This window comes from Pleurodeles waltl, chromosome 7 (assembly GCF_031143425.1).
Source record: "Pleurodeles waltl isolate 20211129_DDA chromosome 7, aPleWal1.hap1.20221129, whole genome shotgun sequence".
In the NCBI taxonomy this organism is placed as follows: Eukaryota; Metazoa; Chordata; class Amphibia; order Caudata; family Salamandridae; genus Pleurodeles; species Pleurodeles waltl.
Window position 1 is genome coordinate 676,585,612 of NC_090446.1, and position 17,557 is coordinate 676,603,168.

The following is a 17,557-nucleotide window of genomic DNA, read 5'->3' on the forward strand; positions in this document are numbered from 1 at the left end:
TTCTTTTAACCACTTTTGGTTGTGGTGCTTGTTCCGTCTGGAACTCCAACCTTCTCTTTCTCCTAATGGGGGGAAGGGTGCTTATTTTTCCTGTCCCCTGCTGAATGAAGATACGCTTTTGCGTATGGTCCACATCAGTTGCTTGTAGCTCTTCCTCAAACCTATGCTTTTGCATTTGGGAGGTTAGCGAGTGCTCTTCTGTATAAGAGCCTGAAGCTGGGTCGCTTGCAGTTTGTTTCGGCGTCGAAACTTTGTCTGCGTGTTTTTTCGGCTCCAAGGTGACTTTTTTCCTTTTCGGGGCCGAAACCTCTCGGCGTCGATCTGTTTCGGTGCCGCTGTCTCGGCGTCGAGCCGTGTCCACACCGGTATCTCGGTGTCGAGGCTTGTCTCCAGCACTTTCTCGGTCCCGAGAAGGCTGCGTGCCGGTGTCTCGACCGGAGTCGGACGATCTCGGCACTGTTTTGGCCTTTTTCGGTGCCGACGGTCGGTCACCGAATTTATGGGTCGAGCCATGGCCTGGTGGCAGTGGCGTCCCCTGGGCCTTGTAAATGTTTCTCTGTGTGTTTTTCGACGTCTTACTCACGGTTTGTGTATCGTCGAATCCTTCGGAGTCTGAGTCTTGGATCGAGAAGGTACCTTCCTCCTCCTGTTCCTCGAACTCCCGTCGGGCTGTCGGTGCGGACGCCATTTGAAGTCTTCTGGCTCGACGGTCTCGGAGTGTTTTTCGGGACCGGAACGCACGACAGGCCTCGCAGGTGTCTTCGCTGTGCTCAGGTGACAGGCACAGGTTGCAGACCAAGTGTTGGTCTGTGTAGGGGTATTTATTGTGGCATTTGGGGCAGAAACGGAACGGGGTCCGTTCCATCGGCGTTCCTCAGCACGCGGTCGGGCCGACCAGGCCCCGACGGAGGATCGAAAAACTACCCCGAAGGGCACCGGAGCTCTTCGATCTTCGATGCGGTGTTGAATCTAAGTACGCCGATCCCGAACGCAACAATACCGACGAAAATCTTCCGAAATTAACTATTTTTTCCGTTCCGAAACTCGGAGCGACAGGAACACGTCCGAACCCGATGGCGGAAAAAAAACAATCGAAGATGGAGTCGACGCCCATGCGCAATGGAGACAAAAGGAGGAGTCACTCGGTCCCGTGACTCGAAAGACTTCTTCGAAGAAAAACAACTTGTAACACTCCGGCCCAACACCAGATGGCGAGCTATTGCAGAACATGCGTATCTACAGCGACAGATGCCATCGAACATATGGTTTATGAATTGTCAAGGCTTGAATTTCACTTATTCTCCTTGGACAGGTGATTGCCAAAAGAAAGCTACTTTCCAAAAGAGATTTCAAGTCAGCCTTATGAATTGGTTCAAAAGGAGCTCTAATTAGCTGAGATAAGAAGCTGTTTATCTGCCGTACCACAGGCAGAGGCTTTATTGGAGGGTGGACTTAACAAGCCTGTTGGACCATAATGAAAGTTCCCCTTTTCGTCTCCTGAATCTGGAGATAGCAGGTGGACTTAAGTACATAAGTGAGTCAGTCCTTATTTTTCAAGGTGGAGAAGATAAGATGGGATGCAGAGACTGACAGCCACACCAGAAGCAAAACCTCTTCCATTTTGCAGAGTAACATTTACTTGTGTATTCAGCACAAGCGTGCTGGAGAATCGATCTGCAATCCTCAGACAGATTTAGTGCTCCAAACTCATTTTCGTGAGATCCAGGTGGACAAGTTGAGAGATCATAACTGTGGATGTACACCCTGCCCCTCTTACATTGCCAAGAGATCCTTCAATGGCTGGAATGGAAAGAGCGTGCACTCCAAAAGGTGAAGAAGCTTGGTGAACCAGTACTGTCTTGGCTCTGAATATGAGATGGCAAGGTTTCCACTTGACTTTGTGTATGACCTTGGGAAGGAGTGTGAATGGAGGTAAAGTGTATGCGAACATCCCCGTCCATGCAAGGTGGAATGCATTTTGCCAAGAACCTGGTTGAGGGTATCTGCTGGTGTGCTTGCATTTCTTGTTGTGAAAGGGTAGCAAAGAAATCTAGGTTTGGAGACCCCCTCCCCATGCTAAAACACCTGCATTAAAAGCCTCTGATTGAGTGTCCTGCTTAAGGTATCCGCCCATTTGTTCTGTATTCCTGGGACGTTCTATCTTCAAAGTTATGTTGTTGGCAAGTAACCATTCCCAGATCTTCTGTGCTTGAACCAAACAAATCTACTATCTTGTTTCTCCTGGTCCATGGTCGAGAGTTGTCTGTTCTCACCAAGACTGAAGAGTTGCGGACCTTGGGAAGGAAGGCCTGAAGGCTTAGGAAAACTGCTTTCAATTCTAGATTTGTGACAAAGCCTCTTGAGCAATCCATGTTTCATGGTTTTCCAAGTCCAGCTCATAAGCTCCCCAGCCTTCTAAAGAGTTGTCTTATTACTATATGGGGGGGGTCAAGGAATGAATAAGAGACCCTGAGAGATGTTACTTGTGCCCATCAACCAAGACATGGTCAACTTAATCTTCAATGTCATTGAAATTATATCCTCGAAGGTGCCCTAGCACTGGACCCATTGCTCGTCCAGCTGCTCCTGCAACGGTTGCATACGAAGAGAACAGTTTGGAATCAACGCTACACAGGATGACATCATCCCCAACATTGACTTGTACTTCCATACAGAAGAGAAACTTTTTGCAGAGAGACATACTGTTATTGATTTGAGGCGACAAATCCTTGGTAGAGTGAAGAAAACTTTGGCAGCTTCCATATCCAGGATTGCTCCAAGAAAGACTGGTAACCTGGATGGAATTAGGGATGATATTTCCTTGTTCAGCTTGAGTCCTAGAGTTTTGAACAGCTGCAGAAAGTCACAAGTCGATTTTCTTTGTGTGACAAGTGGATCCTTTTGAGTCATTCGTCCAGATAAAAAAAAAAAACCTGGTGCCTTGATCTCCACAGAAAAGACGCCATGAATCCATGCATTTTGCTAAATACCTTGGAGACGATCTTAGTCCAGAAGGAAGCACTTTGAAGTGGCAATGGAACCCTTCCACCTCAATCAGCAGGAACTTTCAGTGCTTGACGTGGGTGGGGATATGGAAATACACATCTAGCAGTTTCAGGGATGTCATGTAATCCCCTGTATTCATGAGTTGCAGAATCTCCTGTAAGGACAGCATCCTGAAAGACTATTTCTTGATGAATTTGTTAAAGAGCCTCAAGTACATTACTTGCCTCCACTTTCCTGACTTCTTTCTGATGAGAAAGAAGTTGGAGTAAAACCCTGTGTTGCACTGATCTAACAGGACTTCCTCTATTGCCATCTTCGAGAGAAGTATACGGATTTCCTGATTCAGCAAAAAGAGATGGCAGTGTAATGTTCTGCGAAGTGGAAAACTGGGAGGCCTTTGAACTAATTCCAGGGTGTGACCGTGCTGGATTATGACTAACACCTATTTGTCAGAAGAGATACTCTTCTATCAACTGTACAATTTGGGGAGGGCATTCCCTGCGACACTGGCTGCAGGGTTCTGAGCAGAACTCAGAGCATCAGCACTCTTTCTTCAACAAATTAAGCACTGAAGAATCCAGATAAAATCACTTGAAAAATGACAAGCTTTTAAAGAATGCTTTGACCACTATTCATTACATGTCATTACTGTCATAAAATAAGCACTTTGCAATAAAAGGGTATTCTGTTAAATGCTATTTCAGAAATAACAACATTTGGTTGTTGATCAATATGACACTTTAGGCTCTCAGGCATCAAGCCATGAGGCAAAAACAACAAGATATCCTCTTTCTGGTCGATCCTAACCATAGGCAACTTACCTCATGAATATCCCCAGACACCAACTGGATCTCTAAACTCAAAAAGAAGTGCTTCTGCATGCCAGTGGGTAGGGTTGCGCGGCTTCACAACAACTTAATTCCACTCTGGAACCGATAAACAGAATGCATATAATACCCACCCAGGCATGCTAATGTCACTTTTTTGGTAGACTTCTCTGTGCCCTGAGACGGGGAGTCACTCAGCAAAACGGCAGGACCCATGTAAATTCCTAAAACTGGGACTTTTATAGATTGAATAGAAGACTAGTTCACAGGATAGGGAAGAGGGAATGTGGTGAGAAATCTGGAGTTACAGTACCCAAAAGAAAAAGTGTTACAGGAGGTAGGCAACGTTTTCTTCTGATGTAAGCTCTTACCGGCACATTCCTCATTTCATGAATACATAGCAGAACAATACCTCTCAAGGTGATGGGTCTGCGGAATGGCTCAGATAAAATGTCCTGCATGATTAAATGGGCACAATGCCCACCTTGACAGACTGAACTGTCAAGGCAATAATGCTTTGTTAATTTGTGCACTGATGACCACGTAGGAACCTGAATATCAAAGCCAGGCACTCCACCTGCCAACACTATGATAGCAGCCTTGGTTCTGGTACCATGAACCTGCAGAACTTCACAATTCAGTGGGCTATCCATTATGATACACTCATGCAATGCCTTGATTTTATTTGTTCCAGAGAACCCAAGAAGCACTGATCGCTCACTCGATGGACCTTAATATGATTGATTTAAAAGCTCAGGGTCTTGTTACGTTCCAAGTGATAAGAGTCTCTCCTTCTTTCGAGGCATGAGGTGGAGCAAAAAATATCCGAAGGGTGATGGCTTGTCACACAGGAAAGGGCGTCGCTACCTTCGGCAGAAACACAGCTCAGGTTTTTAACACTGGTTTGTGTGGAAAAAAGGGGGTAAAAGTCAGCTGGTTCAGGAGGGTCTGAAGTTTACTCACACAACAAGTTGTTACTATGACTACAAGAAAGACCACTTTCAAATTTAAAATGAGTAATGGAAAACTGTGAATTGGCTCAAAAGTGGCACACATTTGTAAAGTGAGAACCAAACGCAAGTCCCACTGTGGCATCACCATGGGTTTTGTCAGAAACAGGTGGTGCAAACCTACAGGAAATCTCATCAGGTGATCTGAACGAGGGTGCTAGTCCGACAAATGCATAAAGCCAAAAGGGTCAACAAGTAACCTTCATAAATACCCTCAACAAAACCTTTCTGGGCCAAAGAGAAAAGTCCAACAGTTTTGGCTTGCAGACAGTTTGTGGCAGGTGTCGCACCAACCCACAAACTAATCCCAGCAACCAGCATACACAGATTTCGAGGAAGGACACCTCACTGCCAAGATCACATCAACAACTTTGGAAAGGAAATCATAGGAGATCAACTGCCAGAGCTCAAACTTCACGCATGGAGGTGCATGTAGTGCAGACCAAGGGCAACGATACTGCCCTGCGACTCGAAACAAGGTCCTTATGAAGCATCAGCCCGATAGAAAGACAGACACTCAAGCCCAGAAGCTCTGAGTATGACATTCTCCTGGCCCAGTCTGGAGGCACTAAGATGACTTAGGTCCAGTGGTTCCTGATGTTCCAAAGGCTCTGAGACTGCTTCAGAGGCTGGATACTTAGATGATTCCACAATTTGCACTTTTTAGTTTTCAGGTTGCTTTTTTTCCAGACAATGCCCTGGTGATTCGACATTCATAAAAATATAGCAGTATGTGCTCTCTATCCTTTAGACTTTTACTGCTAAAGGTTGCAAATATTTTTTCCAGGCTTATGGTCCCGATTGATTAAAACAGAAAATAAATTTCATTTGGAAGTCATCACTCTAGACCATTCTGGCCCCTCAGACCTCACATGATTTGAAAAGTGCTCTTGGCTGAGAGGATTCATCCATGGTTCTGGCCAAGAAAAGCATCAGAAAATGTATTTCGGCTTATGGAAATGATGGAAAATCCTCTTCATTCTCACCTGGAAGGGATGAGTTCCGGAAAAAAAAAAGAAATCAATAGAGGAATATATGAGCACAGCTTAGGGGATCCCATTACCTGTCACGGAGCTGTAGAAAATCAGGCAGATGGAGCCTCTGAGGGTGACTGGAACCCAGAACCCCTTCATCTGACTGCTTTACAACCGGTCATATAATAAGGTGGATATGCTAAGAGTGATCTATTAATTCTTGTTGCATTGTTTTCAGTGGTATATATATTTGAACAGGTGGTTCACAACCAGAGATAATTAAAGCACATTTATCCATTAAAAAGTCAATGCTGCAGAACACTGTTTCTGTACAAAAACAAGAGTATAGTTTGACCCACAAAAGCCTTAATTTTAAACTATTTTTAATTTACCCTCTAAGCTGCCCCCCACCCCCCAAGTAAACCTTGAAAACATATCCGTATTGTTCCCATAAGCTACTACACAACATTTTGTTTTGAATAGCCTTATTTTCTAAAGCACAATGCCAAAATGAAAAAACATGCAGACCTCTGTTTTTGACTTGGGCTTGGATGATGCAGAGGTAGTTGAGGAGTTTTTTAATTCATCCTTCAACTGAGAGATCTTGACCTCAAGCTCTTTCAAGGTTTTCATAATTTCACCTCTTTCTTCTGCCTTCATGGTTTTGTTCTTTTCAAGTTTTGATATCAACATCTACAAACACAGCAAATGAAATGTGCACAGTTTAAGATAATCTAACAAGAACAAACTGCATCTATTACAGCTATCATTCAACCACCAAAGTATATTTTCTTTTATAGTATGCACTATATAAATAGCTAATATTTTCATCCCGAATAATACAACTATTCCCAAGACTCACTTTTTGACATTCTATTTGTTTTTCTAACATTTCTTGTTTCTTTTTCTTCATGTCATATTGCAGCTTTAGTGCTTCCTTAAAAGGGGAAAGATAAAAGGTGAAAATGCCACAAATTAGTAATGCGTCTTTTCAATAGGCACAATCATATTATTACTGTGTCATGTTTAGGGTTCAAGAAAACAGAAGTCCGAATCACCTTATGGAATAGCTATTGCTGAACATTAATTTCATGCAGTAATAGTGACTCAGGCCCTCACTACACTTATGTTGTGTTGGGATATACATCATAAAAATGTATTACTATGTGAAGTAGTTTCTAAAGAAAACACTTACTCAACAGAGTGGAGTGTTTGCATTCACCACTCTTCCATGACACTACAGCCCCAAAGCCAATTTCAAAGAATGAAACACCTCATACTGTTCAGGCTACTCAGTTCCTAAAAATCTGCCGGCTATTGTTGGATCTGTCAGGGTAAGACTTTATAATTATGAGGTGCTGTGCGCAAAACAGAAACCTACTTCCTCCAAATTATGAGCATTTATTTTCTGTGTTTTGAATATCGCCGAAGTAACACCACAAAAAACACAAAGTTTATTGCAGTGCAATACAATTTGTAAATAGAACAAGCTACAATATCAAATATTGTCCTTTGTGAACAAACCGCAGCCTTACAAAAAAAAGAACAAAATGGCAGCCAAGTCTATTTAATTTGCTTATTTTGATACATGGTGCAGCAACCAGAGGCCTTGCTTAACCCATGCGTTCACCTAGCACACATTTAATAATTTAGTGCCTTTTGTAAAACGTACGATTGAGACTTTCCATTTGTTTCCTCCCATACATCGCAAAATCTCTTGCAAACAAGAAATTGGCATGATCGCAAAATCTGAATTCGGATTTGTTATTTGCATTTAAAGTATGACAAAAATTAAATGACAAAAGTAACCACCCTTGGTATCTCATACAACACAAAAAAATGTAAACAAAGCTCACAAGTGGACACCAACCTGTGAACAAGTGTAAACAGATGTCCGTTGCATATAACAATACATACCTGCTTCTTTTTCAGAGCCTCCTGCGCATCCACTGGCTTAGAAGTTAATGACTTGGCAGAGGATTTCATGTTTGCGGAGCTATAGACCGTTTTGGTGTGGTTAGTTGTGATAGAAAACGGCTGAAAAGTTTTTAAAAAACACATCAGATGGACAAAGGCTTAGAAGAATGACTAAAACAACCAGCCACCCAAACCAACCCTTCAAGGCAAACCTGACCTTTAACTGTTCTTTCATGGTCATTAAGCAGTTAAAGACAAACAGCAAAGCTTTCATAATAAAATAAGCTACAAAGGTCTTATGCTTTGAAAGACCAATTACAGTACTATACCAAACGCACTCAAACTCAACACTGAAAGTTTAAGAAAAATGGGTCTTCGGTGCAATATTTCAAACGGAAATACAAAAAAATTTAAGTTAGCCAACAGTGTAAATGTATGCAATTGAATAAGAAGTATTAGATACCGCACTACACCTACACGTTTTGCTGAGTTTCTTCCCTCTAATCTCATATTTTATGCTCTACCAGACAGTTTAAAAAGTTTTAACAGCAGCTTTCAGAATGGATGCAGCTCTAACAGGAGAGGTTGTTGCAGTCTTCAGAACATCTCAATTCAGTGCTTTCCCAGTAACTAATCACTTAACAAGGCCAACGATTTTTTGTTATAATCTTATTATTCCAACAAAAAATACAATTATAGCACCCGTTAAAAGAAAACAGAACGTAAACAGCAGAAGGGGTCATGTTCAGCACTGCATTCTATTATAGCAACATTCATACAGACTTAACAGGGAATTGAATTATTAATTTGCACCGAAATCAAAGGTTGTAAGCTTAAGTACTGCACTAGTTACATACCTGGCAATCATCTACAGTAGAAGTCGACTGGTTCGTCTCACTTTGGTTCCCACTTGCTTGCCCAAGGTTATTCTTTGCGGATACCTTATTAAGGACATATGCACCTGGACCTTGAGGCTTGGGTGATACCTGGAAATATATTAAAAAATTAACAGCTGATAAGACAAATTCCTCAGATGCAACGAACGCTTTTAAATATACGATTTTTTCTTAATTATTCTATAACCCAACATGAAACTAGAGGTTGAAACCACTGAAAACTAAGTAATGGTATTATTCATATTAGTGTGCTTTGCATAGAACATGAACAAGTTTCATCCGAGTGCTAAACAAGCTTAATGGCATAGGAACATGACTGACAAAGTATTCGTTTTCAAGGACTTCCTGAAATAACGGCTAGAAAACTATGGCATGTTGTCAAGAAGAGTTTGTCAGTTTTTGCTGTGCCAATACATGATAGATTTTGTGCTTGTGCAAGACTGAACCTCAATGTTTCCAGATGGAAAATCACAATGGCTCCCTGAAACATTTACAATCGTGTCTTGGCTAGATGGACAGATGTATAGATAATGTAATACATTTTGAATTTGATCCTCATTTAATTGAAAAGGCCGATGTCACTGGCCAAATAGTGGGTAGATATGATCACACCGCTTATGAAAGAGCTTTAAACGGAGCGAGGTATGCCAGGTACATCAGAGATTGCATTGCTGACAATGGGGGTTTACAAATGCCTTCATTTCTTTAGCAAGTGAAGGTAGAAGTTAGTTTAGTAGGCAACTCCGTGGATGCAACAGGTGACGCTGAGCCGCTGAGAGAAGCTGGGAAATTTAGCTAATGAATAGTGGGAAATCTATTGTTGCAACACGGTTACTCTTTGTAAACTTCTTTTTAGGGTCCAGCGCACAAGTGCTCCGTCCCTGTTGTAATCTCTTTGAGCTTTTAACCACGCCGATCGCTTTCATCTGGTTCATGGGCTTGCCTTTTAAAATCTGCTTGATTTCATTAGTGACAGGCATGCATACGTCATGCCTTTTCCCATGTTTAGCTTCCAACTCCTGAAAACATACAAGGCTCCATGTTTTCATCATGGTTTCCGGACTACTTTATCTTTTTATTTTCCACGCAGTTTAATTTGTGTGGCAAGAAAAGTCCAGTTAGGAGTTTAAAACGCTAATAGTTCTAACTTGAGGAAACGCGAGACCCGTTGCATTGTAAATGCTTATTTTTTACATGCCATTGGTAAAGGGCTGTACTGAGCATGGCGTGGATAAGAATTATAGTGTGCTTTGTGCAAAGCACACCGTAACTGGCAAATTACAGGCTTTTTTAATTTTGTGTTCACTGAACATAAACTAAGTCTTTACTATGATTCTTTCAGTAAATTTCCTTTTTTTAATTGGGTATCACATTAACTTCTTATGTACCTGTTCTGGAAGGTATATGGGTTGTATATGGGCTTCAGCCAGGAACAATGTCCAAACCCCCTTAGGCCATTGTTTTTGCTGTGAGCTTACATGAAGCAAGTGTTTCTCTTTTGAAGTAACTGTTTCTCTTTGGCCTGCTTCACCTACAAAGCATATCCAGATCTGGATTATGCAAAGCTTCTTTCCTCCTGCGACCTTCGAGTGCCAAGATATCAAACATGAGGAAATAGGTGGGAATCTTGGCTTCAGTATTTGACCACAAAAGTATTCCAAAAGTTAGAAAACCATACAGCTAAATGTCAAAAGCTACTGTAAGGTTCAGTAATGTTCAGAAGACCAGAATAAATGCTAAGGTTACCTTCGTTAATCATCCTTTGGTTGCATACTCTAACCTACCTAACTGGAGACCCCTATCTTATAATATCCCTCAGCAACCACTCGTTTTTTGTAGCATATTTCTAACTGCAGATTCCACACCTCAGAATAGATTCCAAAGCAGTACCTCCCCAAGGTGGAGGATCTGTGAAGTGGGCTCAGACCAAAATGACTTGCAAAACCAAGCAAGGAAAGTGCCCTTCCTGTCGGACCTTGCTGTAAAGGCAGTAGTGCTTCATAAACGTATGAACCAAATCCACAGTGCAGCCTGGTAAGTATCAAGGAAAGAAACTCCTCGCTCCAGGGTAGTGGCTTCCAGAACTCCTTCCCTGGGAGCTAATTCTTGGACTGCGCGCAGCAAACTTTAATGCAGAGGATTGTCCCTGCTTTGACCGCACAGCATTACATTTCTTCACTCCGGAGAAATTTGCAAAGAGTTAATGATCCACTCAATTGGTACGATCTTTGTAAAGGTTTAAATCCCTTCTGTGGTCCAACTGATGGCTCCTCTGCTCCTCATTGTAGGACTGAGGGGGAGTAACGAACTCTGGTAGAGTGAAGGATAGACAAACGAGGAAGGGCATCATGACTTCAGTTATGTTGGTGGTCAGTGCGCTCAACACCAATTGGCCTGGGAATAACATGGTGTAGGGTGGTTGCACTAACACTGCCTGCAGTTACCCCCACACGACAAGCAGATGTAATTGCCAAGAGTAACACAATCTCAAAGGTCCAAAGAAGCAGCAAGCTACTATGCAGATGCTCGAAGGGCACACACAAAGGATGTTAAGATCCAATTATGGTTCAACAGTGGCATCACAAAGTGTTTGGGAAGGAACATGTGCCAAACCTTTAATAAACCTCATCACAACAGATGAATTATGAGACACACATAATTAACCAAACATTACCAGATCTGTGGGAGAGTGGTAGGATCATCACACAGCTCTATATGCTGCTGTTGCCTAGCACAGCTGCCCGAATGGATGGACTGAAGACTCAATGGGAGGGGGACCTGGGGACGGTACTGGGGGACTGAATGGTTGGCCGCGCTGGGCAACTGCAGGAAAGTAACTTGAAATGCCCACTTAAAATTAATACACTATAAATGTTTACACACTGAATATGTCACACTACAGTGGCTACATAGGGTTGATCCGGGAACATTTCTACATATGCGGTGGACATGCCTCGGGTTGGGTGCTTTTGGAAGGAAGTGGCTGACACACTGAGGGTCTTGACTGAGTTAACGATCCAGCCGACAGACCAGTTGTACCTGATGGAGTTGGTATCTCGACCATGGCATGCTAAGCACATGGTGAAAGTTATGGAGTTGGGGCTGGCAGTAGCCAAGAAGTGCACTGCTCTCAAGTGGATGGCAAACAAGTCACCCACCCAAAAAAACGGATGTGGGAATTTGCTAAATGGACATGGGTGGAGTGTGGGGTGAACCAGGGAGGCTTAGCAGAATAAGACATTGTGGAGGTGCGCTTCCAGGGAGAAATAGAGGAAACCATTGAGCCATACACTAAAGATCTGTCAGATGCTTGACTGGATGAGAAGGGAACGGAAATGTAGTGAGTCATAAAGTTTATGTACCGTAACAGAAAGTGGAATGTAATGTCTGGTTGGTACCATGAAGAATGTACCGACATACAAGAATGTAACTGTTACAATTTGCTCCTTGTAAGGGGGGTGGAAAGGATATCTACATGAAGATGTGAACTTAAATGATTTTAAATCAATAAAAGAAATATGAAAAAAAGACGATTTATAAACAAGAATGGCTGGTCATGCAAAAGTACAAAGGAGAGACAAAACCTTTTAGAGTATCCACTGCAAGACCTTTCTTCACTAAAGACAAACAAAAGGACATCGTACAGCTGCACCTGTAAGGGGTCAGTGCTGCAGGCATCATACCAGTTTAGAAACTTGTCCCTAAGGCACAACGAAGATTGATTTGATGAAAAGGTGTCTGCTGAGGAGGAAGGCATCTCGAGGGGGCAGATGGAAACTAGTTAACTGCCTCCCCCTTCTTGCACCTACGTTGTGCAGATTCAAGTGGAGGACTCTGTCCTGCTGCTCAAACAAGAGGCCCTCCTGGAGTGGTAGCTTGATATGAGGAAAGATGCTCATGCTCAGGAGTTCTGGGTACCAAACTCTCCTGACCCTAGGAAGCCGCCAGGAGGACTTCAGCATTGTTGTCTCTCATTTGTCAGAACCAGGGGCATGGGAGGGAAGGCGTACATGAGTCTTCTGTTCCATTTGACATGGAAAGCTTTTCCTAACGTGTGTTTTTAGAGAATTGTCAATGCACAAACTCATTTAAACTGTGCTTTCTCAATGGCAATGAAAAAATCTAGCTAGGCTTTCCACCACTGCTGGAAGGCGTCCTGCTTCACTTCAGGATGTATTGCCACTTGTGATATGACAGGCACTATCATTCAGGGACACAGCCAGTGATTTGCCAACAAGGAACATGTTCTGTTCCAACCACCTCAGAGATGCAGTCTCTCCTTTTACCGAGGCCAAGAAATCACATAGCCCTGCTTTTGGTAGTACCAAATGGCATTAGTGTTGTCTGTAAGATTGTACAACAGCCTCTCCTTGACGGACAGCAAAAAGGCCTTGAAGCCAGGTGTATAGCCAGTAACTCCAGCAGGTTGATGTGGAACAATGGTGGAACCAGTGCATCTCATCCAGGTATGTTTTTAAAGGACAACACTGGTACAGACTGCCTTGGTATCCAGACTGGCGTAGATAACATATCTGGCAGAGCCCTGACCATTAAATACCATCTGAGTCAGGGAGGCCCTAAGATCCTCCGGACAGCTATCAAGATCAAGGTGACCATGTCCCAAAGGATACACAGATCCAACAGAAGACGATTGGTTGGAAACAATGGTTCACCTTACTGGTAGAGGGCTGTATGGCTCTATGGAGTGGGGTGCTTCTGAGTCACCAGCCAACTGCTTGTTCACAGGTAGACAAGAACATGGTTGTAACTTGGTAGCTGCAAGAAGGTGTGTGAGCCACAATATCTGTTAGACAATCATTAAACAGGAGCCAGGACCCAGACGTTGTTAGCCTAGGCTGTAGTATTTAAGTGAAAACATTTTTATAAGTCACAGTGGAGTGAAACGATATTTTCAGTACTTCAGGTACCCCCCTAACCACAACTGAGAACAAGACACTTTCTTCTGTTGGTGGCCTACTGAGTCAAGCTCTGTCTCAGTGGAGGTATTAAGCCTATTGGTATTTTGTAAATCATGGTATAAGTCATTGTCAGTGTAGTGGGGAGGGAGCAAGCTATACTGCCCTCATCAACATCCTGCGCTGCACCCCTTTCTTGCATAGTCAGAATCAAAGCAAAAAAAAAAAAGAGTGGAGCCTCTGCAGACAGCTGCAACGTGGTAGAGGTTCATGGTTTGTGCTTTTAAAATCTTTGCAGTACATTGGTCTAGCACGAGCAGATGATGCCTGTTCAGGATTTAACATATACGTCTGCACGAGGTCAACTACTGACACCAGAGGTCCCAGGTGTTAGGTCCCAGAAACAGACGTGGATCTAGGGGTTAGAGTGGTTGTACCAGAGACATTAGGGACACTAAGTGCCCAGTGACGAGTCCAGTAACAGGAGTGGGTAGACCATTCCAGGGAGGAACCTGCTTCGGAAAACCAGACTGGAAGTGCCTGCTGCTCAGGCCCCCAGAAGGAGCGGAAGCACACCTAAATTTGCAGCTTTGCGTCTTTGATGGCCTTAATCCTGCTGCAGTGCTAAAGATGGCCTGGAAAACTAAGGGTGTATCAGGATCAACTGAGGGACTAGTTGGGAGGGACAGTCAGAGTGTTGGGATGGGGGTGAGTTCCACTTTACTTATTGGTTGCATTTCTACTTGGACCTACTGCACGACTTTGAGTGGGAAGAGAACAGTCACTGGAGCAGCCCTGGGACAGAGACTGAGACCAAGTCCTTGACTTGAAGTGTGATCTACATGAAGGCTACGACTACTACTTGTGTTAGCTGATCTAGAACTTAACATCGCAGTCTTGTTTTGTCTTCGGGTGCATGACGCTGCAATTATCACAAAACTCTGAGTCATGTCCTGAGGGTAGGCATGTGCCTCCATAACCAACATTTGCCGCATGGCCTAAATCCAGGTGTTTTCAGTGGGAACATAGTTCCCTAGCACAGTGTGAAAAAAGGTCTGGAGTTGCTGACAAACGGACAAATTCGGAAGTGGATTTCAGGGTCGGAAGACACAGAAAGAAATTAACTTAATGTGCACAGGGGTACTGCTTATTTGTTGCTCAGCTCCATTACTTCTCGGGGAGGGATGAGTCAGTTCAGAACCGCAGTATGGCAACCCCCCACGCAGGATCACTGACAAAAAAATCTCGAGATACAACCTTGCACCTGGAGTATATTCAAAATGGAGAACGATGCAGTTAATAGCATCAATCAGAACAAGAAACTTTATAAAAGCAAATCATATTGATGCAAATGTCTATAAGACCTTTCTCTTCTAAAATGTAGTGTTCAACCAAGTCACCAAAACATTCCTCGATGCAGCTGTTAGGCTGACAGACAATAAAAACAACAGAATCAATAGTCTTGCCTAACTTCCTTATTCCAGCACATTATGCAGTGCTTTTGTGCACTTGTCTTCTTTGAAGTAGATGACTCTTATCGGGCATAAAATCCCTCTGCTCTGCTTTATGGCCAGCTTATTGACCTGTAAGCAGAAGGATGTAAAAATGTCAGATGCCTCTCAGAGGGGACAGCAAAGTGAAACTTCAAAAATGTAATCTTCAGACCTCTTGAAGAAGACATATGAATTGCACAGACTAATTTCCACATGGTACATGTACAGTTTTTTAACATCATGCTTTAGATGTTTTGTGGCATTACACGTGTGCCATTTGTTCTGTTCTGTCGACACCACCTATGTATATCAGTTTTAGTCTAGGGGACATAGAGGTTTTCCAACAGGTGTGTTTTGACTATATAAGTGACTCATCATGGAAAGATGCCAAATATGCACAACCTTTTTATTTGGACTGCAGTCCTGTGCACCTTATTGTTATGTTATGCTTGCATTTCTGTGGGTTCTACAGACACAGTGAACAAACTGCAGCTAACAAAAACCAGGTTAGCTCGCAACAGATCATATTTTTCATGTTCCAGCAAGTTTGATACATCTTCATCATTTGTATTATCATATTAGACCCCACTGATCACATACTTGGAGCTTGAGTCCATAGCAGCACTGTTTTCCATCAATTTTTCTTCGTCACAGATTCATAATTGCAAATCTTTTCAAGTCTTTGGCCATAAACATTTCTGCCAACCACTAAGCTTTGATGTGCTTTTTAGTGCTTCAAAAACATATTTAAGATATTGTTCAAACCGTGTTATTTTTAAGACCCTGTCTTTGTTGCAGGGGCAAAGATTTAGCTATGAAGCAAGAAACTAACACTTTCGGTGAACTTTTTTATTATTGGCAAAAGAAGGAATTTACTTACCCAACAAAGCGTGTGTAGCAATGTGAGAAGAGGAAAGGGTTAATGTATGAAGGTATACAAGCACAAACCTAGGCGAAAAACAGCAGAGCACTGTACGGGTGAAAGGCAAGCAGAGTCAAATTTTGATGGGGGGTGGTGGTAGCTGGCCCGGAGGAGAGAAAATGCCTTGCTATTTATGAAGAATGAATGGGACAGGGTGTGTGCGCAAGTGCGAGAGTCAAATGTGTTTGTTAGAGAATTATGCAACATACTTTTTTCCAGCATTTGGGTGAAACTGGCAATGTGTTCTTTCCTGGGTAGAGGTGGCAGATGTGTGCGCGCCGTGGTGTCAGGATACAGGAAGGTGAATATATTTCCGACACTGGGCGCAAGGAAAGTGACATGCATTTTATTTTTCTAAATTACATGAAATTTCAATGGGCTTCGTTGGGCTTATTTTGTCTATGAGTGCTAGCCTGGATATGAGTGGTGGATGACAGCATCTGAAGTGGTATGTAGGAAGAGTGCCAGGGAAAATGTGTTTATGCATGTGTGTGAGATGATAGGAAGTGTGAGCAAAGGAATGAGAAAAGGTAGGGTAGGTTGTGTCTACACCAGAGAAAGTGTTTGGTAGAAGACCTGTGTGTCTGCGAAGAGTTGTTTGAAACCTAATGGTTATGGCGATTGTGTGTGAGAACTTTCTTTCCCAAGTAGGTGTGATGTGTAAAGTGCATTTTCACTTTGTCTTTCCCTCTCACCAGTTCCCACAGATCCTGCTTGTATAGGACTGTGGTGTTGTCAGTAATGTGATCAATGCTGTAATTTAACATGTGATGATTGACGCACTATGTGCGATCATTAGCAGTGTATAGCAGGGGCACAAGTTATAGTTACCTCAGCAAACGATTACTGATTAATTTCAGTGTTTGTTTTTTAATATTAAGCTTTTTATTTTATTTCAACACACAACTGGGACATCACTATCTTTTTTTAGTGGACTGTGTTCTTTTAGCAAAATGTAAGATATTATTACCATACCCAAGTTAACAGCATTTGAATGTATGTTTTTTTCAGTTAATATCTGTATTTTCCCCCTTTTTAATCATACCAACTCTCCCGCGGAAGGCCAACATTCCTCTGTGCAGATCCTTCGGCCATGCACAGCAGGGGCCTGTGCCTATCACCGCGGCAGAATACCAATACTCCAATGGGCATTGGTCCACCCCTGCTGCACATAGTCTTCAGCAGGACTCTCAGCTCAAACTTGCTGTAGTACTGTGTACCTCATATGATGGTTGCACAGGAGTACTGTGGCAACTGTAGCCACAAAAACATTATAATTTTGGCTGGTCGTCCCCCCCCCCCCCCCCCAACCCCGCTGGTCCCCCCCCCCCTCCCCCCCACAAGTGCCAGGTCGACATGGTGTCAGCATCTCGGCCATGTATACTTTTAAACTTTTTCAGGACATCAAGGACCAAGTTACTGAGTTCTGTGAAGGCAGCAGCAACAGTTTGTTCTGAGTTGCAGCCAGCCCAACAAATTGCTAGGTACCGTTGATTTGGGCTTGGCCTCCAACCCCCTCTCCCTCTCAGTCAAACAAATCAAAGCTGCAGATTGTAGTGTTCTTTCTGTTAAGAGTCTGACAAATCCGTGTCACAG

General features: G+C 43.0%; 1 protein-coding gene across 3 annotated transcripts in view; it reads right to left on the bottom strand.

Annotated features, from left to right (window-relative positions):
- RBM27 (RNA binding motif protein 27) overlaps window positions 1–17,557 on the bottom strand; it is a 622,061-nt gene that overhangs the window by 169,524 nt on the left and 434,980 nt on the right. For all 3 annotated transcript variants that reach the window (XM_069244680.1, XM_069244679.1, XM_069244678.1), the window contains 4 exons: window positions 8,592–8,720; window positions 7,735–7,854; window positions 6,680–6,754; window positions 6,346–6,510 (listed from right to left, as the gene is read on the bottom strand). In XM_069244680.1, coding sequence (XP_069100781.1) covers window positions 6,346–6,510; window positions 6,680–6,754; window positions 7,735–7,854; window positions 8,592–8,720 — 489 coding nt within the window. The remainder of the gene's footprint in view (window positions 1–6,345; window positions 6,511–6,679; window positions 6,755–7,734; window positions 7,855–8,591; window positions 8,721–17,557) is intronic.